The sequence below is a fragment of the Colletotrichum spaethianum genome (genome assembly GCF_022836535.1).
Source record: "Colletotrichum spaethianum MAFF 239500 DNA, contig04, whole genome shotgun sequence".
Classification (NCBI taxonomy): domain Eukaryota; kingdom Fungi; phylum Ascomycota; class Sordariomycetes; order Glomerellales; family Glomerellaceae; genus Colletotrichum; species Colletotrichum spaethianum.
In genome coordinates this window covers 1,549,438-1,573,559 of record NW_026054774.1, presented here as the reverse complement: position 1 = coordinate 1,573,559, position 24,122 = coordinate 1,549,438, and the positions used below count along the sequence as shown (strand labels likewise).

Below are 24,122 nucleotides of genomic sequence, written 5' to 3'. Positions count from 1 at the left end.
ATCCTATCCTGCCCGACCGTCTCGCCGGGAAGGTCTCTCTCTGTTCGGGGGGCTTGGGGCTATGACTTGGACGTGTCGACTGTTGATGTGGGATCTGCTTGGGTATGGCGATCCCGTGCGATCTGCTTCGCTTATTTCTGCTTCTGGCGTTCGAGCATTGGACAATAGGAAAGTGAGAGAGGCATATGTAAGCCCAGCTGTAGGTGAGGGGAAACCCTGAACTGAGTTTCTATTTGGAGGCCGATCATGATGCTGCGAGTTCCAGAAACCCCGTCGCCAGCCCTGGGCGATCCGCATCAGTGATGCCGTTGCTTCTTACTTTTCGTCGCCGCAAAGACGCCGCACCGCCACGCGGCTGCTTCGCTTCGTTGTTTCGCGGGGATCTGCTGCTCAGTGACTGCCCATCGTCATGTCCAGCCTGCTGCACACCGGGTTTCGCGGGTTTCGTTGGTCCACCCATCGCCGTTGTACTCGCTCCGAGACCAAAAAACAAAAAGAGACGGTCAGGCTGAATGCCAATGCCCAGGATCGGCTTAAGTCCCTCCATCCCCTCCTCCGCCGCCCAACCTAGACAGACTTTTGTCCTTTGTCCTTTGCTACAAACGCGAGGTCCCGACACCTAGGTTTCTGCTAGACAAGCAAGACAAACAGCAACCAAAGAAGAAACGGTTCAAGCATTGACGGGCAACAGCTGATACTTGCTCCCACGGACGGCGGCGTTTGTACCATTGCGCTTCACTTGACACGACGACACCTCACCACTCCCGGAGTTCTGACACATCTTGTCCTCCCATCTCCCGCCTTTCCCCATCCGCCCATCCTTCGGTCCATCTTTTACTGGCTGCCCCCTCCTCTCCCGTCCATCCCCTCCTCATCGCTTCTAGGTTCTTGCCTTTCGCCCATCCGTGGGCTGTGAGACCGGGTATCAAGTTGAAGGCCGGGACGAACAACTCATCGTCCCATCTCTCTTCTATTTGCATCTACCCAATTGCACTCCGGCGCCCTGCTCCCTCCATCTTTCTTTGTTACTCGACCTGGCATCGGATAGAGTTCGCCAACCCCGGGAAGATAGAGGAACCACAAGGTCCGCCGGTAGACGAGGGCTCCAGTTACAAGCAATATACCGCAGACCGAACGAGACAGCCGGCATAACGCATGCGCTACAAAACTGTTTCGGCGAGCCAGTCTCCAGTCTTCCAGTGTCTGTCTTTCAAAGAGCCTCTCGACATTACAGATAGCTGGCTCGCTCGTTCCAGCTCCTCCCGCTCCATACATATGCAGCAGCTCTAGCCGGACGACCGGAACGCCCATCGTCTGCTTTGCAACAGCTCCCCTCTTCACTAAACCCTGGTCTTTGATGGTCGCCCCTCAGACCCACCATCGGTCATTTACTTCACGCACTTTATCGCACCTGTCGTCCTTTTCGGTCGGTCCCCTAGGGCCTTCTTCACTGCATTTCTGCCAGATTTCGGACTGGGGCCGTTTACGTTTTGCGCAGCTACCTAGGTACCTCCAAGCTCCTGCAGCTGCTACCCTGAAGGCCACCTCGGTTCCCAAAAGAAGAAGCTAGGCCGAGTCTTCCTTAATCTGTTCACGACCACACGACACTACTTCTCCCCCACAGTCCCCGGTTTCTTCACTTCTATTCTTCTTCTTTCAGACCTGACCCGACCGCGCCAACGGCCTCGGTCACGTCTTGTACGCAGACGCTGCATTGCTCGTCATCCACCGCGCTGACCACCGCGTTGCCGCCTGCACACAACGACACCTCATCTTGTGCGACCGTTACTGGAACCGTAACTATCATGAACGCTTCCTAGAAGGAAGAAGGCCGTTCTCGTTCATGATCAAGCAGGCTCGACGCCCACCGACACTCCTTTACTAAAGAACCTTCATCTGTCGATATTCTATTCTCTCAGCTCAGGCTTCCCCGCACCAAGCTCGACCTTTGAAAGATACCCATTGGCAACGACGCTACCTTGTTAGTGGACACGGCCCAGAAAACGACTCTACGAACCTTCGCTTCTTCGGGATACCACCTTTTTTTTCTATCTACATCGTTGCTTATAATGCGAGCAAAAATGCCGGCCCCACTGGATCTCAGCAAATCCAAGCTGTCAATATCCAACCCGCGGATGAACCTGCGGCGATCTGCCTCACACCACAACTCCAGTTACGAGAAGGTCCCCTTGTCCGCCACTTCTTCGCGCTTCAGCTTCAACCACCTCCTCTTCTCCTCGCCGCCACCATCGCCGAGCTTACCAGCCCTCATCCCGCCTCCCAGGAAGTCACCCATTCACCCGCGACCCAGCCGTGTATTCCGGTTCACCTTCTGGGCTGCGTTCGCGGCCCTGCTGTTCTACTTTGCAACATTTCCTTTCCGAAGCAGCTTCGGCACGCCGGAGCTGAACATTCCACACCTCGCCACACATGAAGACTTCGAGATGGTGGGGCAGGATGACCTGCCCGACTTTCCCACCCCTATCGTCATTACTGATCACAGCGGGAAATCCAAGTGGACTGTATCAGTCCCCCCGAGTTACGACTTTCCATTGTCGGTGAAGGAGTATGGAGACATGTGCAGCAAGTGCCGAGAGGTTGCTGCTCGTGTGAGCGATATGCGCCACCGGGCCAAGATTCTCGATCAGAACTTCCTGAGTCCCGAGGCTCCGGCCGACCCGTACTTCGTCGATGTGGCGGAAGCTCAGAAGTCGGGCCTTCTCCCAGACGTTGCCAACAGCAGATGGCCGAGCAAGGGACAGGGCAGAGATGGAGATCTGGTTGGGGAGAACAAGGACTCGCTGGTAGAGAAGCCCATCTGCCACACCTCAATGACCTTCATTTTGGAGACGGCAGATGCTGGGATCGGACACACCATTATGCAGCTTTGGACCTTCTACGGTCTTGCACAGAGACAAGGTAGAGCCTTCTTCATCGATGATTCTCGCTGGGCGTACGGCAAGTACACCGACATCTTCCAGGCGCCCCCAGTTCCAAACTGCCGTCCTCCACCCCGCCACGAGATGATTCCTTGTCCTCCCGGAGCTCGTCATCTCGTTGTCACCTCCGAGACGGTCAAAGAGCTTTGGGCCGGTTCTCTTAGCAAACCCTACGCCGACTTCCGAGCCCAGGACGAGGAGGGAGTGCGAAAGCTTTTCGACTTGGCACACGAGGGCTACCGGGCCCTGTTCGATCTCAACAAGGACGACACGCAGTACGTTCTCAACAGGGTCAAGGAAATCAAGGCAAAGGCACTCACTGGAAACGCCAACCCGAACGACGGTCTTATTGTTGGAGTTCATGTCCGTCATGGCGACTGCCACCCGCTCGAATACCAATACCGCGGGACCTACATCCCTATGGAGATCATCGCCAACCGCGCTCGTGAGATCATCGAGGTCAACTACAACGAGTCCGGAAGGGACGGCGCCGACGATGAGCTCGCCAAGAAAAAGTCGTTCGTTGTTCTGGCGTCCGATGACCCTACGGTCTACGATTCCGATGACTTCAAGGGCTCCATGCGTGCCCAGGAGCAGATCCGTCTTGCCTCCAAGCAGGAGACCCACAAGGAGACGCCTAATAGGCATGTCATGCATCGATTCGAGGACGAGTCCTTCGGCTGGGAAGGCGGCTTCTTCGCCGCCATGTTCTGGAACCTTGGTCTGTCGTCCATGAGCGCCTCCAACGCCGCGACAGCCAAGAATAAGCAGCTGGCTCCGTCGGCCGAGACTCTTCGTCTTCGGGGCTACGTTGGCCGTGCGTACATGATGGACCTTGCGGTGCTTGCCAGTGCGAGCGATGCTATCGTCTGCACCGTAAGCGCTATGGGGTGTCGTCTGCTTGCAGTCATGATGGGGTGGGAGTCCGCCATGGAATCGGGAAACTGGGTCAATGTTGACGGCCCATATGGATGGACCGGCTTGTCCATCTAAACATCGCTATCATTTCATACGCAGCATCAAAGGAATGGCTCGCATGGTCCGAGCCACGAGCGAAAGCAACAACAAACTTGCATCACAGCATGGTCATAGGTGTACGGCGTTCAGTGCGAAAGGCACAACACATGTTTTTCCTTTTCTTTTCACCTGGTTCTGGTTCATTCTTTGAGTTTCAAAAAGAGATACCTCTTCTTTTGTTTCATAGCAAACAAAACTGCATGCATTGAGGCTGGCCAGATGGTACAGTCCAACGGTCGTTACTGCATCAACTAATCATACTTCAAAACATACAACAAGAAAATCAATAAGCTGGCTTGGGAGCGCGGACGCTAGCTAGCCAAATCAAAGTCAAAGACACATCATTCACAAACCATGGTTGGATTCCTTTAATGTGTGTGTGTTTATATTGTGCCTTGTAGTTGGTGCTTTTCCAGGTCTTATACAGGCCATTGCCAACGCAAATGACCAAACCTTTGCTGGAGGTCTGACAAGCATATATCGCCGGGGTGCATTGGGCCTGAATCCCGAACGCTGTTCATGACCTACTAAAGGTCTGACAATCCATCTCCGTCTCTGATTGCTGTCGCCCATGTATCACGAGGTATTCCTGTGGTGCTGGCGGACACATAACGAGTCTGGACGGCCCCTCGCGAAGGATACGCCCCCGACACACGACTACTATCGATATGGCGTAGGCGGCATGGAGCTCCATGATTTTTTATATCTTCTGCTGGTAGCAAGTGCATTTTACGGTTCCAGAAAACATCTCTATTGTATAATCGCCCTCGAAGTCTTTTGTAGGGCCAAGTTCTGTCCCGGAAATCATCCTGGACTCGCTGGGGTGGTGCTTGATCCTGGTATAAGGGAAACCATCGTTTTCACTGAAAAAGATGATCTATTCGATAAAGTGAGGCCAACACGTACGTCTCTCATGCTATTCGAGTCTTGATAGAGTAGAATCAGACCAACGAGACGTTTATCCATTCTTGGGATTTGTGTGCGGCTTGAAAGCCCACGTAAATGGAATAAGGTACGCCTTTCTCATTCATTCTTGGCTTACCGTCTCGTCAAGGCATTGAAGCTGAGTACCGCCCAGATGTTGGACGATACGAAGGACGTATCGACACTGGTCGATTCTTTTGCACTCATTCGGTGCATATTGAATAGCAATGCATGCTAGAACGATAATGACACTCGAAGCCTTGTTTCTGCCTATCTATAACGTGGTTTTTGGGCTTTGACTATCTTTGCAGCCGAATACGGGGCTTGAATCGACACGGGTAGGGTCGGTTTCCGTGAGCATGTGGCCTTATGTATTTCGATTTCGGTCACGTATTAGTGAACACAGGCCATGTTGGTTCGCCTTGCTGTGTCTGTACGCAAAAGGCAATCATATGAATTCATGGCAGTGACGAAAAGAGTGGCGGGCGCGTACCACCACCTCCGAATCGGTCGGCAGAGGGTCCTACCTACAGCAACAGGAACTGGAGGCAGTGTGGATGGTAGAAGGCTTGATCTGATCACTGTCCTCCTATGTCTCAAGCTCATTCCAAGAAAATTCTACCGGCATATAGAGTGTTGATGAACGGAGAATCTCGCAGTTATGGCGAAGTTTTGTTCTTGAAGTCGGCAGACGTAGCTAGGTTAAGAGACGGACATCGTCACCGCCGCCAAATAAATCTATCGATGCAGAGTTTGCAGTATAGCAAGGTGGTGGTTCCGTTTGCTGCGCGGCATGAAGCAGCAACTGTTATACTCTTCTAAGGAAAAACACTCAGGTTCATAGATGTGGCGAGGTGCTGGATCAGTTGTGTGCTAGACCCTGGAAACGACGAGGATATGAGGGTTCTATCGAGAGCCTCGCCATGATAGGCAAACTTTGTCATTCGTCCAGAAACTTCCATGACTCAAGAACAATGAAAGCTAGGTCTCATGCCTTAGGTCAAACTCAAGACTTCCAATAGACGTAGTCAGTCGTCTCTGTGCCTTGGTTCCAGCCAACAATCAGCTTCATCGAAGCCAGAGCCGGAAAAGCGGAAAGTGGTTATCTTGCTCGTCAAGTCACAAGAAGTGTCTCTTCACAGTCATCAATTGACCTTTAATATTCAGGTTTATGTCTCTCGATGACGCAGAGTGCAAATCATACACTTCTCAACAACAAAAGTAACTATATCAGAACGCCTGCAGAACAATAGTGTGCGAAGGTTTTGGCAAAGTCAGTGGTCTACAGCTAGATGGATCTACCTCCGCCAGCTCCGCTCTAGTGACCGCTGTATGGACGGCCGGAAGTCTAGGAAGAGTCACGCATGCGATTGACGCAGCCTCCCCAGCGGCTTCGCATACCCCGTTGAGGTTTCAGCATCGCTCCCGGTCGACGTTTACAGGTTAGGGGCAAATATAAGAATATAACGCAATACCATAGCGCTTACATCCGGGGCCGAGACATTCTTCTGTCCCGCCGGCAGGCGAATCGGTCTCCAGACATGGGTTGTCGGCGTGGAGACACTAGCGAGGGCAGGATCGAAAGTTAATGTAACGGACTGCCAGAGGCACGCAGGGCCGGCTCGGGCTTCGACAGCATCGACTATGATGAACCCGAGTCTTGTTACCATCTAAAAGACAATCTGGGTCAAAGCCAGGCAAGGTGAGCTTGGCGATGCGTCTCATTATCATTCTTCTACCATACTGGCAACCATTGACGATCAATCAGCAGCTCGGGAAACCGGCATTTCCTCTTATCTTGTGGCTCAAGCTACTGTAGCTCAGCTGACTTATAGATCTCATCGAAACGGAGAGGCAATCTAGACCCTCGTCTGCCGTTGTGTTTGTATCCGGGATGATAGGAGCTTGCTTGAGAGACGTAGAGCTGTTTCGGACGCAACCAACGATTCAAAATCCTTGCGTAGCTGAAGACAATTCAAAAAGAATGGATGGAGATATGTCGAAGCCGTGCAGGATGCATGAGGCGCAGTTCGTGATGGTGGTGAAGTCAGAGGTCGGGATCTTGTCGGCATGATCCGCCTCGAATTCTTATTCGGGTTGCCAGTTTGTCAATTAAGCACATGTGAGTGGCCAGACGAGCCTCTCAGCTCTGAGGTACATGCCTCGGGGAGGCTCCTAGGATTCCGTCAAAAGGTAGGATGGCCGGTGTGATTGGCGAGGATGAGGGGAAAAGAGGAGCAGACCAGACCCTTGGAGGGACGGAGGTAACAAGAGCAATGTACAATGACAAAACTGACGAAACCAGCAGGGCAATTTCGAAATGGCTTCATCGCGTTGAAAGGTGGTTTCCCGAGTCTAGGGAATTGGCACATGCATCGAATCATTCCCATCGTCCACTGCTCGATTAGGCAGGGAGGGTCCTCGATACGAATACGAACGGCCCGCCATTGGCTGAGCTACTCGTGCCACCGATTGGTCCCTGCCCTGGTTCCCGATTTTCTGGCGCAACGTTCAACCTGAGCCAACAGCAGAGCACGGGCAGATCAGGGAAGGGAAAGGGGCACATGGGAAGGAACCTAGATCCAAGGGGGAAAAGGCTGCAAAGACATTTCCGTCTAGAGCACTAGCGAACCCTGTGACAGACAGTCCAAAGGGCGATCCAAAAGGCAAGGAAGGTGTCACGGCTTCTTGGCCCCAGATGCAAGATGCCTGACCGCCTGGAGCTTTCCCATGCAAATTAGTACCTAGATGGCTAGTTAACGCATGGCGCACACACGCAGGCGCAACGCTGCTGCTGGTGGTGCAGCAGCTTTGGTTACGCAGAATTGTGGGACCCAACAAAACGCGGCAGATATCTAATCTCATAATGGATAATTTAAAACCACGGCTGGAACCCCCCCTTCTCGATGCACTTACTCTTCTTGTGCCACTGATATTCGAGTATTGCGTTCGTTCACGAGTTTACGACAATTGGAACCACGGGCAGCCGCGACGACATTAGACATCACCAACTGACGCACTCTCTCCTTCCATTCTGCCCAGCATGGGTCTCCTACAAGAGGTCGCAGGGCCGTTGTCCCAGCAGTTCCAGACACTAGGAACTGGCTTGCAAATTGTCACCATTGTCGGCGCTGTCATCTTTCTTTCTGTCCTCCTCAATGTCGCCTCCCAGATCCTCTTCAAGAACTCCAACGAGCCGCCCATGGTCTTCCACTGGTTCCCCTTCATTGGTAGCACCGTCATCTATGGCATGGACCCCCAGCCTTCTTCAAGGCCAACCGTGAGAAGGTATGCGCGTCCACCACTACCACCACCGTTGATTGTTGCGACTTTTGGTTCTCGTGCTGACAAGCATTGCCCCGACAGTACGGCGATATCTTCACTTTCGTTCTCCTCGGCAAGAAGACCACTGTAGCCCTCGGCCCCCAGGGCAACGACTTCATCCTCAACGGCAAGCTCAAGGATGTGAACGCTGAGGAAATCTACACCGTTTTGACCACCCCCGTCTTTGGTCGCGACGTTGTCTACGATTGCCCCAATGCCAAGCTCATGGAGCAGAAGAAGGTATGCGGGCGCCCGAAACTCTCTTTCTGCGAAGCTCTCTACTGACAGGCTGCGTGCCCCTCCAGTTCATGAAGATCGCCCTCACCACCGAGGCCTTCCGCTCATACACCCCCATCGTTGCCGACGAGGTCACCAATTACTTCAAGCGCAGCCCTGACTTCAAGGGCAAGTCCGGCGTCGTCAACATCCCCACCAAGATGGCCGAGATCACCATCTTCACCGCCTCCCACGCCCTCCAGGGCGCCGAGATCCGCAACAAGTTCGACGAGTCCCTCGCCTCCCTGTATCACGACCTCGACATGGGGTTCACCTCCATCAACTTCGTGTTGCACTGGGCTCCTCTCCCCTGGAACAAGAAGCGTGACCAGGCTCACGACACCATCGCTCAGATTTACATGGACACCATCAAGGAACGCCGCGAGGAGGGTCGCACCAACGGACTCGACATCATGTCCCACCTGATGAACTCGACCTACAAGAACGGCATCAAGGTCCCCGACCACGAAATCGCCAACATGATGATCGCCCTTCTCATGGCCGGCCAGCACTCCTCCTCGTCCACCAGCTCCTGGATCATGCTTCGTCTTGCTCAGAACCCTCACATCATGGAGGAGCTTTACGAGGAGCAAGTCCGCGTTCTCGGCGCCGATCTGCCTCCCCTGGCTTACGAAGACCTCGCTAAGCTGCCCTCAACCAGGCCATCATCAAGGAGACCCTCCGCCTTCATGCCCCTATTCACTCGATCATGCGCGCCGTCAAGTCCCCTATGCCCGTCCCTGGTACGAAGTACGTTGTCCCCACGAACCACACGCTCCTCGCAGCCCCTGGTGTTTCCGGCTCCGATCCCACCTATTTCCCTGAACCCGAGCAGTGGAACCCCCATCGCTGGGACGCCGACTCCCCCCTCGCCCCCAGACTTGGAGCCAACGACGCTACGGAGGAGGAGAAGATCGATTACGGCTACGGATTGGTTAGCAAGGGTGCTGCCTCGCCGTACCTGCCCTTCGGCGCCGGCCGTCACCGCTGCATTGGCGAGCACTTCGCCAACCTGCAGCTTCAAACCATCACTGCCATGGTCGTCAGAAACTTCAAGTTCCGCAACGTCGACGGTAGCAACAACATTAACGGCACCGACTACGCCTCTCTCTTCTCGCGTCCTCTGGAGCCCGCCAACATCTACTGGGAGAAGCGCAACCCGTAAATGAGTGGACGATGCGGAGGCTGTGCGATATTTTTGGGGTCAAGATTTGTACATTGCAAGCCATTATGAATACATAAGACATGGCAGAGGTAGTAAAAGACATAGACATGAGAGCGCTACGGCGCAAAGGTGGCAGACTAAACGGTCACCACTGAATAATATTAATGCAAAGACCGTTATGACATCATGCCAAACCCCCCACACTGCTGATCCGTGCCAGCGGTTCTCGTTCGAACTTGGGAGGTCTAAGAAAAAATAAAACCACATGATTCTGGGTGATCCGGCTGGAATGACAGAGGGCGGGGTCCGGCCAAGCAATGGTGATCACCACACCTGTCTGCGCAACTGAACGGGGTTCGGTCGGTCGGCGGTGTTTTGTTTCAAGGTCAGTGCGGCGGACATGGGGAGGGCGTCTCAGACATCCCCCGTCCAGTTTTCGCTCCGATCCCCTCCTCACCTCATCCCAACCTAAGCTTGAGCTTGAGCTGGAGCTCACTCATAGAGACTGTCACTCACGCAACTGCCTTACGAACAGCCGCGTACCACCGTGGGGGTTTGAGTTTGCTCACTGACGTTGCACAAGCTACTACGTCTACTCACTGACTGCTTACCGATCAACCCGTCTATATAAAGAACATACACAATCTGCGACAGCGACAACACTGGGATCATAGCCTTGCGACGACCCCCGCATTAATCGCGATAATCCTGGATTTACGGACCCGAATAGACAACCAAGAACCATAACCGATATGAACACTGAGGACGAAAACCTGGGGCCTCTGGTCCGTTTATGGGGCCTCCGGACGGAGCAGCTCCCGGCCCCGAGCGCAACGACAGCCGACTTGGCACCGTTCCTGATCGCCGTGCTGCAGGAAGCAGTCCCCTTCATTGACGCCGTCGCGCCTAAAGACGGCACGGCGCGGCCCAATGAGTGGAAGGCCAAGGGCACCAAGACCTTTCCCGAGTCGACAGCACCTGTCGAACTGTACGAGCGCATCATTCCCGCCGCGGAGCTTGAGAAGGAGGCGGCACGGAACCAGCTACCGAACGGCGTTTCCGCCTCCGCCGAGACGTGGGCGTGCCGGAGGAGTGTTCACAAGGATAGGCCGGGCAAGGGGACGGCGGCGTGGGAGGAGTTTATCAAATGTTTCAAGGACGACCACGTCGAGGCCGAGAAGGCGTTCACGCCAAATGTGATGGAGGCGAGAGAGGCGCTGGCGTGGGACTGCAAGGGTGTCGTTGTCGACGAGGGGGGGCTTTCATGGGAAGACTTCAAGGTCGGCGTGTCGGAGATCAAGCACAGGCTCGGGATGCCGCTCAAGAACCGCGTGTTTCCCGAGCTCATCGTCACGGCCAAGGCGAGGGGCGCCGACGAGTTTGTGGTCGTGTCGATCCCCGTGCTAGACCTGGCGGGTTCGGACCACGGACAGCTCGTCAAGGACAAGGGCGTCGTAGTCGGCGCGTACGTGAGCGTCGAGAGAGTGCGGAGGCTGCCAACCGGGGCGATTGAGTGGATCATGGCGACGGCCTCGGACGCCAAGGGCGCGCTGCCGGCGTGGCTCCAGGCCAAGGCAGTGCTTGGGGTCGTTGCGAAGGATGTTGCGTTGTTCCTTGGCTGGATCGCTGAGGAGCGGGAGAAAGGGACAAGCGTGGGCAAGTGGACAGCCGTCAAGGGTGGCAGCGAGGTTCGCCCCGGCAGCAATGGCCGCAAGGCGTCGGCGACGCTGGAGGATGCGGAGTCGTCAAACATGCAGGGAAGGACGTCGAGGCAGGGTGTGTCTTCGAGGAACGGGAAGGAGCCGGCCGTGGGAGGAACGAATGGGACGAACGGGCAGGTTCCTGTTTAAAAAGGAGACTTGTGATATCCTGTTTATACGTGTTCGATACCTACCTAATTTGTAGTAACATAAGGTAATGGAAAACTTTCTGGCAATTGGTGATTGATCAAGGCGAACATCGAGCAGTTGAAAATGCATTGGCCGCATGAGCTTCTCCTAAAAGGTGCCAAGCCTGAGCTCCTTCCTGTGACAGACATCTTACTTCAGGAAAGCCCGCCTTTTGCCTGCTGTGCCTTCCTCCATGCCATGTAAGTATGAGAGCGGATCATCACCTGCCCTCTCCTATAAGACCAACAGACTCTGCTTCATCCTCCTCTCGATAACTTCCCAGTTGACCTTCAGGAGCCGATGCGTTTCCAGCACCGCTTTTATTCTGCGTCTGCCGACCTATCAATCCGAGTTTCGGATATAGACTGGATGAACACTGTTGTTCCCGGAATTCTGTTCCCTCGCCTTGATACCCCTCTCTCAGTTCACTCCTCCTTCTGTAGATGTTGAAGTCTGGCTGCCCGTTCACTGATATTCGACAACATCTGCAGAGGTTTCCCACTGCTCCCATCGCGATGTCTCCAGCCAACAGGACGAAGACTCGCTCAGCTGCTGCTGCGGTTTCTGAGCACGAGGTAACTCCTTCGAGGGCAGCTGTAAGTGAAAGTCGTCAACCTCCTAAGCCATACGCCGATTTGGGGCAGAGTTGTATAGCTAACACGCATGGATAGATGACCGGCAGCACATCAAATGGGTTCGGTGCTGCCAACAATACCATCCCAGCGACACAGCTGGCATTCAATACGAGTCATGTAGTTATACTGCAGGAGCTCCTGACAATGCGACGGACACTCGAAGGCATCTCTCGTCGTCAGGAAGCCAACGATGAGACTATCAGAGCCAGCGAGACAAGGATGCAGGAGCTGCAGCCTATGCCCAAGCGACTCGATGACATGGGATTCGAACTGAACAATCACTACAATCTAGCCGAAGACAAGATTCGCAGACAAGAAGCGGAGCTAAGGGCTTTGGCGGACAAGCTGGTTCGGAGTGATGAGGAAAGACTTCACCTGGCGCGCAAGGTAGAGCAGCTTTCTACCGATGTCTCCCTGCAGGCAACGCAAGCAGGTTCACGGGATCTTGGTTCCAGTAAGTGGCCTTATTTGAAGTGGAAAAAGACACTGATCAAGGATAGCCCAGGTAGCGACCAACCGGACCAAGCGGAAAGAGGAAGATGTTCTGTCGACATCCGAATCTGACGAGCAGCCGGTATCCAGCGTAGTGGTTTCCAACGGACTAAGCACTACGAGCAACCCTCTACCGAAGCGACCACCTAAGAAGCTCAAAGCTGAGCATCCGAAGCATCACAAGCGCCGAATCACGAGTTTTCAAAGATATGTCCAGACTTCCAAACACAGCTACCGGCGAGCACCACCCAAAAATGGAAGCGATATGAAGAGATTTATCAACCGCTTCATCGAGGGTATCGAGGAAAAGAGTGTTTCCAGCAAGTTGCAGAAACAGCTTTTACAACGCTTCCAATCAGTGGTTCGAGAAGCGAGGTCGAAAAAGGGACCGCGCAGTATTGTCATCGAGGGCAACTTGCATTGGGATGATGTTTGCCAGCTTTTGGACTCTGCTAGCTTGCTAGAGGATAAGGACGAGGACAATTTAAAAGATCTGTGAATCATGGTGTTTCTCGGGGGGTCACCGTAAAAGGATCATTGCTTGCACAGAAGGGTCGACAAGGAGAAGGTACTAGAAAGGTGACATGGTATTTTTCCTGCAGATTGCTCGACTTGTACCCATAGATAGCTACGAACTCCTGATGAAGTACCATAACACATTGGTACATTGACACGCAATGTCATTGAAAGCATATCAAATTTTGCTGGATGTCTGATCCCACAAGGAAATAGGCAATAACAAAGAAGTGACAACCTTTCATACGGCATGCTATCATAGTCAAAGGAGAAGAAGCATGTTCCAAATTGTTCAATTGTCGTTGACCATAACGTGACCACACGCCTAGCTGACTAGAAGTGCTACTTCTCTAAAACCACACCAACTTGACTCTTTGTATGCCTCGAACTGCGTCAACTTTTGTGTCTGCTCAATGCCATGCCTCCTGTTAAGATGCCAATGTTTCAACGATCTGGACCTTCCAAAGCGTAAGAAGTGCTAATTAGTGGTGGGATATGCTCTCCGGCCATCCGTGAAAAGGGGCTCTCAAAGGGGCCATCAGAAGCAAGAGTTCCGCATCGCCGGTCAAACGGCAGGTACCTGATGAGCGAATAGGCATCTTCAAAGAATGCCAATATCGTGTAACACGGAAACCCGGCGGCTGTTATAACCCGAAATGTCCGGGAAAATGAGTAAATACAAGCGCAACTGGGTATGTGTAACCACCAAGACAACAAGAACGCCACGTTCATGTGACAGGGACCTGCGAAGTGCTCCAACAGAAGACTGTTTGTTCCCATGGTGCTTAAGAGGTGGCGGCAGTCTCTGCGTTGGCCTTGATGCTGTAAGGAGCCAGGAAGTCGGGACTGTTGGCGATTTCCTCCTTGACCTAGAAAAAGGGATTAGCTTCCGGCAGCTCGAAGGATTGCCGAGAGAACTTACAATATCAAGACCACCAACCAGCTCGCCGTCGACCCAGAGCTGAGGATAAGTAGGCCATTCGGCGTACTCCTTCAGGCCCTGTCGTACCTCGTCGTCTGCTAGAATGTTGAAGAAGCCGTACTTGACGGAGTGTTCTCTGAGGATGGCGACAAGCTGCCTCGAGAAACCACACTGAGGCGAGCTCGGGGTGCCCTTCATGAAAAGCATGACGGGCGCGGCCTTGACGAGGTCGGCCAGGCGTTTGAATAGCTCCTCCTTGGCCTTGGCCGGGTCAACGGCCTCCTCCACCGGCACGGCGGCGCTGGGTCCGTTCTCGACGCCCTGATTTCCGTTTACCGTGCTGGTGGCGCCGGCGGCGGGCTTCTTCGCGTGTGTCTCGATCGCATTGCGCACCTTGACGGCGCTGCTGCCACTGACGGTCTCGAGGACCTGGCCGTTGCGCAAAAGGACGAGGAAGGGGACGGCGGTGACGTTGTAGGTCTCACTGATCTCGCTAAGCTCTTCGGCGTTTATGGAAACCCAGGATGTCTGCGGGGGGCTGGTGACGGGGTACTCGGAGGCGAGGGTCGCGAGGACGGTCGCCATCTGGGCGCATGGAGCGGCCCACGGTGCGTGGAATGAGATGATGTGGAGGGTGGAGGGCGGTGTGGAAGCGATGTGCTTTTCGAAGTCGGCGAGACTGGTGATCTCCGTGATCGTCGACATTGTGATTTCGTGGATCGCGAACTTTTTTTTAGACGAGTCTGGATGTTGAATGGGGTGCGTCGCAGAAGGGGCTGCGTTCAATGGGGAAAGAGAAGCTGCCGGTAGGAGTCGCGTGGAGTATTCGAGTCTTGTGGAACAAATACCGGGTGAGGAACGGGTTCGGCGGGATGTTGGATCACGAAATGACGAGGTCAACGGCTGATAAACCACGGGTCTCCGATACGTGGAGGGGTATTTGGAGGGGCAATTCGAGAGTGAGTTTTTTGGGGTGGCTGCGATTATGATGGATACACCGATCTCCGCGGGCAGAAAGTTGCCTAGTTGCACCGAGATATGCCTTTAACAAGAAATACCAGCTGTTGCGTCATCTCGCGCAAGATTTAGGGCGCCTAATTGCATATAGAGCACATTTCACTCAGCGAAGCGATGCCCAAAAGAGCCCCGCCCAGGGGTGGAGGGGCCTAAAGCGGAGAGCGAAAGCGGCAAGCAACCTGGGAGCACAGTGCGTGACTGGGCACATGGTTTGGCCGTCCTCGTACCTCAGCTGGCCCAGCGCTTTCCTGCCCCGCCGCGACACTTGGCCCGACACTGAACAACGCTGAGCTGCGTAACCGACCGCCCGCGTATTGGACGCTGGCGGGACCGTGCTTCACCTCCAAGTTCTAGTTCCACCTGTGCTGCGCCTCTCCAACTTTCGGCTGTCCCACGACCGTATTCTGCAATAGAGGCGGTTGGTTTGCTACGTCAGCTTCTTTGCCCGTAAGACATAGGCAACTGCCCGACGGAGATCTTTACGACCTGACATCTTCTGCCTTACTCTTCTCTTCCTCAGTCTCCCCCCTCCCCTCTCCCCAATCCCCTCACTTTCTGACGACTCAACGAACCGCGACGACTGCTAGTTAAGCTCATTGCCCAAACTTGCAATGGCGTCACTCAACTTGTCCATCAACGGACCCTCAATCAAGAGCAGCTACCAGAGCGTCATCAACGGCCCGCCTCCGAATTCCCTCTCGCCGACACACGCTCAATGGGCACTGTTTTCCGTTCAAGCTCCCTTGGCCAATGCTTTCCAAGATAGCGGTTCCAAGGAGAGCGTGCTCAAGGTCCAGAGCACTGGTGGTAGGTTCCCCCGCTCCTCCCCCGAGCTCCCAACGCCCGACGTTGCTCGGCGAGACATGCGCTGACAGGTGTCCTTCCCCGCGCAGATGGCGAGCTTTCGGATTTGATCGAAGACTTCAACGAGGGCCGCATCCAATTCGCCTTTGTCAAAGTAAAGGACCCCAACTCTGGCCTCCCCAAGAACGCCCTGATTGCCTGGTGCGGGGGCGGTGTCCCCGAGAGAACCAAGGGCTACTTCACCACCCACACCGCGGCCGTCTCCAAGATTCTCCACGGCTACCACGTCCAGATTACCGCTCGCTCAGAAAGCGACCTCGAACCCGAGAGCGTGATGCGCAAGATTGCCGATGCCTCCGGTGCCAAGTACTCAGCGGGCAGCTCCACGCCTTCCGCTGCCCCACCCCGGTGGCCTCCAAGCCCGTCTTCACTCCCACCTCCTCTTCAGTCGGAAATGTCAACCCCGTCGTGGCCGCGCGAAACCGCAAGACCGCCAACCCCGACGACGATGGATGGGGAGAAGATGCCCCGCCGGTGACTCGGTCACAGCTGGAGAAGGTCGAATCAGCGTACAAGCCCACCAAGGTCAACATGGCAGAGCTCACGAAGCAACGGCAAGAGCCTTCCAGCTCTAACGGCAACAGCTCGCAAGACCGGCCCGACGTTGTAAGGGGTGCTTACCAGCCCGTTGGAAAGGTAGACATTGCTGCGATCCGTGCCGCGGCGAAGAACCAGAAGGACGACAGGCCGGCGCCTGTCAAGGGCGCATACGAGCCTGTTGGCAAGGTCGACATCGCCGCCATTCGCGCCAAGGCGCAGAAGCCTTCAGAGCCCGTGGAACAGGAGCCTGCCGACGATGAGCGACCCAAGTCGTTGGCCGAACGAAGCGCCGCATTCAACCAGTCCCAGTCAGAGCGCCTGACATCGCTGCCCAAGCCCAAGGTTGCTAACAAGTTTGGCGGCGCAGCTGCGTTTACCGGCACCAAGGCGCCGGCGCCGGCGCCTGGCGGCCTTGGCTTCGGTGCACCTTCCGTACCGGCTCCTCCCCCGTTGGCGCTGCCAGCCGTACCTTTGCCGACCAAGGCGGAAAGACGCCGGCTCAGCTTTGGGCTGAGAAGAAGGGCAAGCAGGGAGGATCTGCTTCCAACATCGTCTCGCCTCCGGCTACTTCTCCCATTGGCGTGCAGAAGAGCGGAGAGTGGAAGAGTGGTTACGCTGGCAGGTCTTGGGGTCCTGTCAAGACTGCCGAATACGGCCGTGGCAAGATTAGCCAGGAGAACACTGGCGAAGATCCCCAGCAGAGGAGCGTTGATGCGCCTGCGTCGCCCGGCGGCGGCATTGGAGCTCTCCGCGACCGCTTCAAGGATACTGCGCCCATTTCTGGCGGAGCCCCCCTATTCCCCGCGAACAGCACCAGGAAGAGGAGGATGAGCCGTCTCCTCCCCCTCCGCCTAGCGGTTCTCGCCCCCCCCTGCTGGTGGATTTGCTCTGCCCGGTCTGCCCTCCAGGCAGGCGGCTGCTGAAGAAGAGGAAGAGGAGGAAGAGCCTCAGTCTCCCATCAGAATTGCGCAGCCCGTCTCTCGTGGACAGGAGGTCGAGATGGAACCCCCTGTTGAGAGAGAGCCTCCTCGACCCATCCCCACTCAGGAGATCGAGCGGGAGCTTCCGAGAGAAGAGGATCTCCCAGAGGAGAGGAACGACGTAGGCCGCGGCGCTGCTGCAGCTGTCGCAGAGCAACAGTTTGGCCATGAGCAAGTAGCAGCTGGCCAGGCGTCAAGCGGTGGCAAGCGGGCCTTGATCCAGTACGACTATGAGAAGGCCGAAGAAAACGAACTGGAGCTCCGTGAGGGCGAGTACGTTACCAACATTGAGATGGTGGACGACGACTGGTGGATGGGCACCAACTCTCATGGCGAGAGCGGCTTGTTCCCGAGCAACTACGTCGAGCTTGTCGACGACGAGCCTGAACCGGCGCCGGCAGCACGCAGCGCTCCTCCCCCCGCGCCGGCCCAAGCGGAGCCGGCACCGGCAGCCGCCGGTGGTGGCCGGACGGCCACTGCCCAATTCGACTACGAGGCAGCCGAGGACAACGGTAAGACGACTGCACCCCTTTTCCGTATATGTTTGTGGTGCTAACTAGCTACTCAGAGCTCTCGTTCCCCGAGAACGCAACGATCACGGACCTCGAGTTCCCTGACGAGGACTGGTGGTTCGGCTCCTACGGTGGCAAGCAGGGTCTCTTCCCTGCAAACTATGTCCAGTTGGACAACTAAATACAAGTTGACGGGATGCGATTAGAAAAAGTCTTTGTGACGGCCAGCGACGCAATGCCCCTTGAGCCCCTACAAGCATTCTTAGTGTTATTAGGCTCGGAGGGGTTCAGGGCCTTCGATAGCAATCAAAATTATTGAAGCTTTATTGTTGTCCCCTGTCAGTACTGCTGCATCTGAAGACTGTGAAACGTGCTTTTTGTAGTTAGCGGTGCCAAGCAGCCGGATCACGGGGTCGCAAAGGTTATCCTAGTGTTTAAACCGTCGTCGACCCGGGTCGAGGCTGACGACGCAAGAGCATACTGAAGCCAAGTTCTGCGGTACCGGTGCCGATAGTCGGTGGGCCTTTTTTTTTTTTCTGTTGAATCGAGACGACGACCTCAGAAATACGAGTTAAAGGATATCCAAATTTGTATGTTCATCCCCCCGCGAGGTTCAGGTAAAAACTACGAGGAAAAAGTCATTACTGCGCACGAAGAGTGCGTCCACCAAGCACAAATCCCAGGTAAGAACAACAGACCACGCGCCGCAAACGCCCGTGGGGAAAGTAATCAACGAGACCGCTGAACCCATCGTGAAGCCCGTTTCCATCCATCCATCCATCCATCCATCCGTCCCGATCCCGTACGTCCCCTTCATTTGCCCCTCCATCCCAACTCCTTGGTCGTCTCAGGTTCATTGCGCCGAACAGCCGGGAGACGTAGATGGGCCGCGGAGACAAACAAGACAGGGCGGGCGACAAAGCCGCTGCTTTCCCTGCTTCCCCTCATCGCCCTGCCGCCTTGCGCAAACGCTCGAGGGCCCTTCTTCTCTCCCCCAGCATTACAGTTTCGAATCTCGTGATCATCGGATCCCCCACACTTGAAGGAGAAAAGAAGAAAAAATCAGGACCATAAGATGCTGAACTTTTCACATGGCGAGCGTGTCGGAACTGCCGACAAATCTCTCACTCAGCGCGGATGGTTCTTTAGCAGATGTCGAAGCAGCATTCGCAACTATGGGGGCTGTTAGCGCTCTGAAAAGTAGTGGCGGGGGGTTTGCGAGGGACGCGGGAGCTCACCATTCCGCGCAGCATTCGCACGTCTCGTCAATGACGCAGCAACAGCACAGCGCGGCGAGGCAGGCCGTCAGGCAGTTTCCGCCGCCCTGCTTCTTCTGCCGGGGCGCATGCATGGGAGGCTGCTGCTGGTACTGCATCGGGGGCTGGCCGCCCTGGGGGTAGTAGCCGCCGCCGCCCTGCTGCGGGTAGCCTCCTTGAGGGGGACCATAGGCCTGGTGAGCGTGTTAGCCGTCGGCATTCAAGTTGTGCAAGCGTTCATGTCCAAGTGGGATCGGGAAAGGGGCGGGCGCCTGCATCGCGAGCGCGGCGGTGATGAGAGTTGAGGGTGGCTGGCTTACAGGTTGAGGGTGCTGGGGGTATCCGCCTTGGGGAGGGCCGTAGTTCTGGTTGTAGTTGCCACCCTGCTGGCTGTAGTAGTCTTGGCTGGCCATTTTTGATGTTTGGTTCCGATGACAGATGTGGAAAAAACGATGAGGCTATTCAAAGAAAACGACTGTTTTTCTTGAGCAACGTCCAAGAGCCCGACGCAAGGTGTGAGGGAGGCGGATGATGTATGAGGTTGATGTGCGTTTGTGTGAGAGAGTGTGTGAAATGAAAAGAAATCCTGAGACTCGTGGGTGGATAGAAGGAAAGGCGGGAAACGTGTGTCGATAAAAAGGCGCCCCCAAGTGGCCAGTCCTGCTCAGATGATCCCTGTTGCAGCAGCAATCCACAGGCTGGGCGAAGCTTGGGCGAAGCTGCTGGCAGCCCGGGTGGAGGTACTCGGTACAGTACCCTTACCCAGCAGCAGCAGCAGCAGCAGCACCACCACCACCACCACCACCACCGGTACAGAGAGACCCTCAGCAGACCTCCGCCCATTCGGAGAGAGCGATAGCGCTGCGGGGCCGAAGTAGAAGCTTTTTCTTCTTCTTCTCTCACTTTGCCCACTACAGGCGCCGTAATTAGCACGGGGCGCCGAATGAGCGAACCAACCATGGTCCGCGGGGCGGGGATACGTCGGAGATGGAAATTGAGAGCCCTACCTAGCAGGGACCACTGCGTAAGACACGGCGCCATCGATGACTCTACAAGTCGAGGGCGGTTTTGATTTGAGTTGAAGGTACCCGCGAACCCCATCCCGAACGAGCTACGGGCTCTCCGTGCTTGGCTCGGGGGCCGCACGCCCTAGGCCCTGGGAGACTTTTGGGTGGAGAAGGTCGCTGACTGTTCCTTGCAGGCCTGAACAACAGCGGTTAGGCCTTAGCGAGCAGCGAGCGCAGCAGCGCCAGCCACGATCTCGGGGCCCCGTGATCCAATGGAATCGTGTCGTGGGCCCAGTGGCGGTGGTGATGCCGCGCCTGCTCGCCTCTTCTTCGTCCCATCCGTCCATCATGGTTTCTGTCCCAATCGAGACAGGCAGGCAGCTCAGTACTGCGACTGCGCAATGCATGTTGGTGCAGCGAGAGGCGCGGAGGGTCCTCTGACGGTGGCCCGTCCCCATCTAATCCGCACCGCATTACATCCCGTCGCTGGCGCAAGAAATGGGCTCAGCCATCGTCGCCTATGCTCCCCCGAAGTTTGGTCCCCCAGTCGGGAATGCGCCGCGGCATTGCACGCCATGACGACAGAGTCGACGATGCCTGGCAGGAAATATAGGAAAGTTCGCCTAGGTGATTAGGACACCCAACTTGCCGTCTATGGCGCGCTCGCCCTCAGTTATCTCATAGACTTTTTTTTTTTTTTTTTTTTTTTTTTTTTGGATGGGCCGGGCTGGGCTGGGCTGGGGCTGTTCGCTGTGCCCACGTGTAGTGCGTCCTCGAGATTCGACTCGACCGACGCGGACAGGACGGAGTCATGCGCTTACCGAGGCCGCGTCTGCGAGAGACACTTCTCCATCACATCTGCACTACGACGTGACCTCTTTTTTAGTATACATACAGGTAGATGCCCGTGGAACGATCTACGCGGAACCGTATCGAGGAGACCGCTGATGCAGCAGGAGAAGGGGTGCAAAACGTCAACTGTCACTGGTTGATCGAGCAATCTCAAGTCCGCAATCACCTCAGGCTCAAACATTGAGAACAGGCCCCACCGAAAAGGTACCCGCATGAACATGCCGCGACCCGCCAGGGCCGTGGGCATGGGAAAGGGGGCGCTGTTGCGCGTTCCGTTTCCACATCCATCTGCCACAGCACAGTCGTACGTAAGGTAGCACAGCACCACTCACCAACAAGAAAACAAACCACCCACCACGAAATAGGTACACAGTCTAAGCCTGGCTCCCCCGTACCGAGTACAAGGACTCAGCCACAGATCTGGGAACCATGCCGAATATCCGCAACGGAGTCGTTAGCCGAACTGCAAGTACCCATGAAATCATGAACGCTACGAATCCAGGGAGTCCGCGACGCACTCGCACTCCAACGCCTGCTGAATCAAAAATCACCCGAGCTGCCAGATAAGGACGATTGACCTCGCCCAAACGACCAACTGAGGAGCTGCGGCAATCGATGGACGGCCAGACACCACTAGGGCTGATAGGACGAGCAGAAGAGGGAGAAAAACACGGGGTCCAGGCGCTGCCAAGCTTTGCGGCGACGGCTGTCTCGACGGGATGGGCTCAAACTATCTCTCGCTCTCTCTCCCCCTTCTCCCCCACCCGTAGCTCCCGCTCATATCGACTTCCATGGCACGATGACCACTACCACCACCACCACAGGCCCCAGATTAGCAGGGCGCATACGGCCGGCAGCGGTCGTGTTTCCCTGGCCTTCTTTCATTTGTTGGGGAGGGGGGGAGGGGGCATGTTAGGCTCCCTGCCAGCACACCACATCCGGCCCCAGTGACTTTCCCACGACCGGCTGACCTGGCCTCCCTTCCAACTATGACGGCGCCACATGAGACGTAATCCACGCGCACCCGTCTCTCGGCCTCTCTGCAGGCCTGCCACTGCCACTGAACGCCGCCGTTCAGTGGCTGCTGTTAGTGCGCGTCCAGAAGGACCCAGGCCGGCCTCTGGCCAACGTCCATCCGACTCGGTCTCAGTCGCGCCGACCCTCGGAGCCGAACCCTCGTATTCTCTCCTTCTTGCCTCTCGCGCAACCCTCATCAGAGCAGGGTTTCCCGGAAATACATCTTCTCACTCATGTGAAAATAGAACCGAAGCAAGGAAAAGGGACGGGACGGGGGGGGGGGAAATAGACACCCCGGAATCACTTGCGCGGGCCTCTCGGCATCCGTGATAATGACACACAGCCGGAAAAAGGAAAAATCGGGAAGAGGGGAGGTCTGTGTGCTGGTGGTCGCCCCCAAAACCCATGGGAGGGAGCTGTTTGATCGTCAAGTCAAGCCTTTGACAAGCATTTCTTTCCCCTCGTTGGGCTGTTGGAACGGAACAAGTGGAGCACTCAACGTAAGAAAGAGCAAACAACACATCAAGCCCGGCAGGCTCTCCCATCCACACCACCCACCCACCCGCTCAATGGCCCGTTACACGTTGTACCTACCACCGTATGATCTCTCTCTCCCCTCCGCGCTCCATCCTTCCCTTGCTTGAACAGAAGGGACTTGAGACGGTTCGCGGCCAAGCGGTGGTGTGGGGGGTTGTGCGGGCGGGATCTGCCCGGCGGCTTGGTTGCAGATACGCGGGAGAGCGTCGTGCCAAGAAGAATGGCTGCCGACTGCATATGCGGCTGACTGGCGATGCCGCCCATTGTCTGCTTTCTTGCTTGCTTGCCTCGGTCAAGGTATTGCGATGGGTAGATATGCACAACGATTTGAACTAAAATGATGAAGAAGAAAAGGCTTCAGAAATGCCACACTTGCTTGCTGTATTCCCCCTCTCTCAGATCATTCCACCCGTTAGTGTCTCTATTGTACTCGTAGACGGCGCACCCGCAAATGCTCAACAAACACATACGTACACACATAAACTTATTATACACTACTCCACCGCTTGTTCTTCGTACCCTCGTGCTCATCCACCCGCCGCTACTTCATCGCTCGTACCTCGGCAGTGGTTCTGAGCCTACTGCGTGATGGCTGGATTGCCCAGCGCCTGCTTCTGCGCTGTAGCTGTACTGATGGCCGTAGTCGTTCTCGTCCGCCAACACCGGCGCCGATGGCTCGGCAACGTCCGCTGGCGGCGCTGATGCGCTGGGCCCGGCGTCGTAGTCGTCTGGAAACTCCGGCGGCGCGCTGGCTTCGTTCAGCAACCGTTGCCGCTCAAGTTCCTGCTTGTCTTCTGTTCGAGCTTCGCGGGCCGTGGAGATATCGTCGAGCGTCGGCGCCGACGGTTGATCTTCTACTCCGTTTGCCCCACGATGAGGTTGCGGTTCGGACGGTGGCTCGTCTTCGGCATCGTAAATGTTCGGATCCGGTGCTGATGCTCCCGACGGGCCCGCTTCTGACGCTTGGGGCGGTCGGCTTGGTAGAAGCCTCTCCTCTTGCCTCCGTGCCCGCTCTTTCTCCGTCAAATTACCCTCGTCCGGAACTTGTGGGGGAGGTACGTAAGCCGGCGCCTGCATCTCATTTGAAGGGCTCGTAGGATGTATCGTGATGGTGGGCTGCCGACTGAGGGACCCTGGCATTTGAGGTGTGGGTTGCGGCCAGTAGCTCTCGCCGTCATCCCCGTGAATGTCGTCCACCGGCCAGGGGCTGGAAGCCTCCTCCCTGCTGAGAGACCCTTCTCGCATCTGATATGTGCGTGTCGTGTTGCTTCGCCCGCGTAACCTCGAACTGTCCGTAGTGCCCACAACAACCTCAAAAACGACCGATATCACTCCCTTTTCACGTCGTAACCGATCCGTGTCTATCACATTGCCTCCCCACGACGTGAGCACCGCGTTGTTGCCGTCGGCAGTGCCAGAACCCGGCGCGAACTGCGCCACT

The 24,122-nt window shown here is 55.8% G+C and overlaps 6 protein-coding genes across 6 annotated transcripts; 4 read left to right on the top strand and 2 right to left on the bottom strand.

Annotated features, from left to right (window-relative positions):
• Window positions 1-2,081: 2,081 nt before the first annotated feature.
• Window positions 2,082-3,932, top strand: ColSpa_02480 (uncharacterized protein; the record flags this gene model as incomplete). The annotated part of the gene is made up of 1 exon (XM_049268692.1): window positions 2,082-3,932. One exon carries the CDS (start codon window positions 2,082-2,084, stop codon window positions 3,930-3,932), a length of 1,851 nt encoding a protein of 616 aa, XP_049124649.1.
• Window positions 3,933-7,923: 3,991 nt separating this feature from the next.
• On the top strand, window positions 7,924-9,645 carry ColSpa_02479 (eburicol 14-alpha-demethylase; the record flags this gene model as incomplete). The annotated part of the gene is made up of 4 exons (XM_049268691.1): window positions 7,924-8,160; window positions 8,247-8,444; window positions 8,510-9,073; window positions 9,142-9,645. 4 exons carry the CDS (start codon window positions 7,924-7,926, stop codon window positions 9,643-9,645), a joined length of 1,503 nt encoding a protein of 500 aa, XP_049124648.1.
• A 752-nt stretch (window positions 9,646-10,397) lies between these two features.
• Window positions 10,398-11,495, top strand: ColSpa_02478 (uncharacterized protein; the record flags this gene model as incomplete). The annotated part of the gene is made up of 1 exon (XM_049268690.1): window positions 10,398-11,495. The coding sequence occupies one exon, from the start codon at window positions 10,398-10,400 to the stop codon at window positions 11,493-11,495; it is 1,098 nt and encodes a 365-aa protein (XP_049124647.1).
• Window positions 11,496-12,313: 818 nt separating this feature from the next.
• Window positions 12,314-13,160, top strand: ColSpa_02477 (uncharacterized protein; the record flags this gene model as incomplete). Its single annotated transcript, XM_049268689.1, has 2 exons — window positions 12,314-12,623; window positions 12,670-13,160. 2 exons carry the CDS (start codon window positions 12,314-12,316, stop codon window positions 13,158-13,160), a joined length of 801 nt encoding a protein of 266 aa, XP_049124646.1.
• Window positions 13,161-13,962: 802 nt separating this feature from the next.
• On the bottom strand, window positions 13,963-14,804 carry ColSpa_02476 (monothiol glutaredoxin-3; the record flags this gene model as incomplete). The annotated part of the gene is made up of 2 exons (XM_049268688.1): window positions 13,963-14,046; window positions 14,100-14,804. The coding sequence occupies 2 exons, from the start codon at window positions 14,802-14,804 to the stop codon at window positions 13,963-13,965; spliced, it is 789 nt and encodes a 262-aa protein (XP_049124645.1).
• Window positions 14,805-19,099: 4,295 nt separating this feature from the next.
• On the bottom strand, window positions 19,100-19,681 carry ColSpa_02475 (uncharacterized protein; the record flags this gene model as incomplete). The annotated part of the gene is made up of 3 exons (XM_049268687.1): window positions 19,100-19,121; window positions 19,251-19,462; window positions 19,589-19,681. 3 exons carry the CDS (start codon window positions 19,679-19,681, stop codon window positions 19,100-19,102), a joined length of 327 nt encoding a protein of 108 aa, XP_049124644.1.
• Window positions 19,682-24,122: the final 4,441 nt, after the last annotated feature.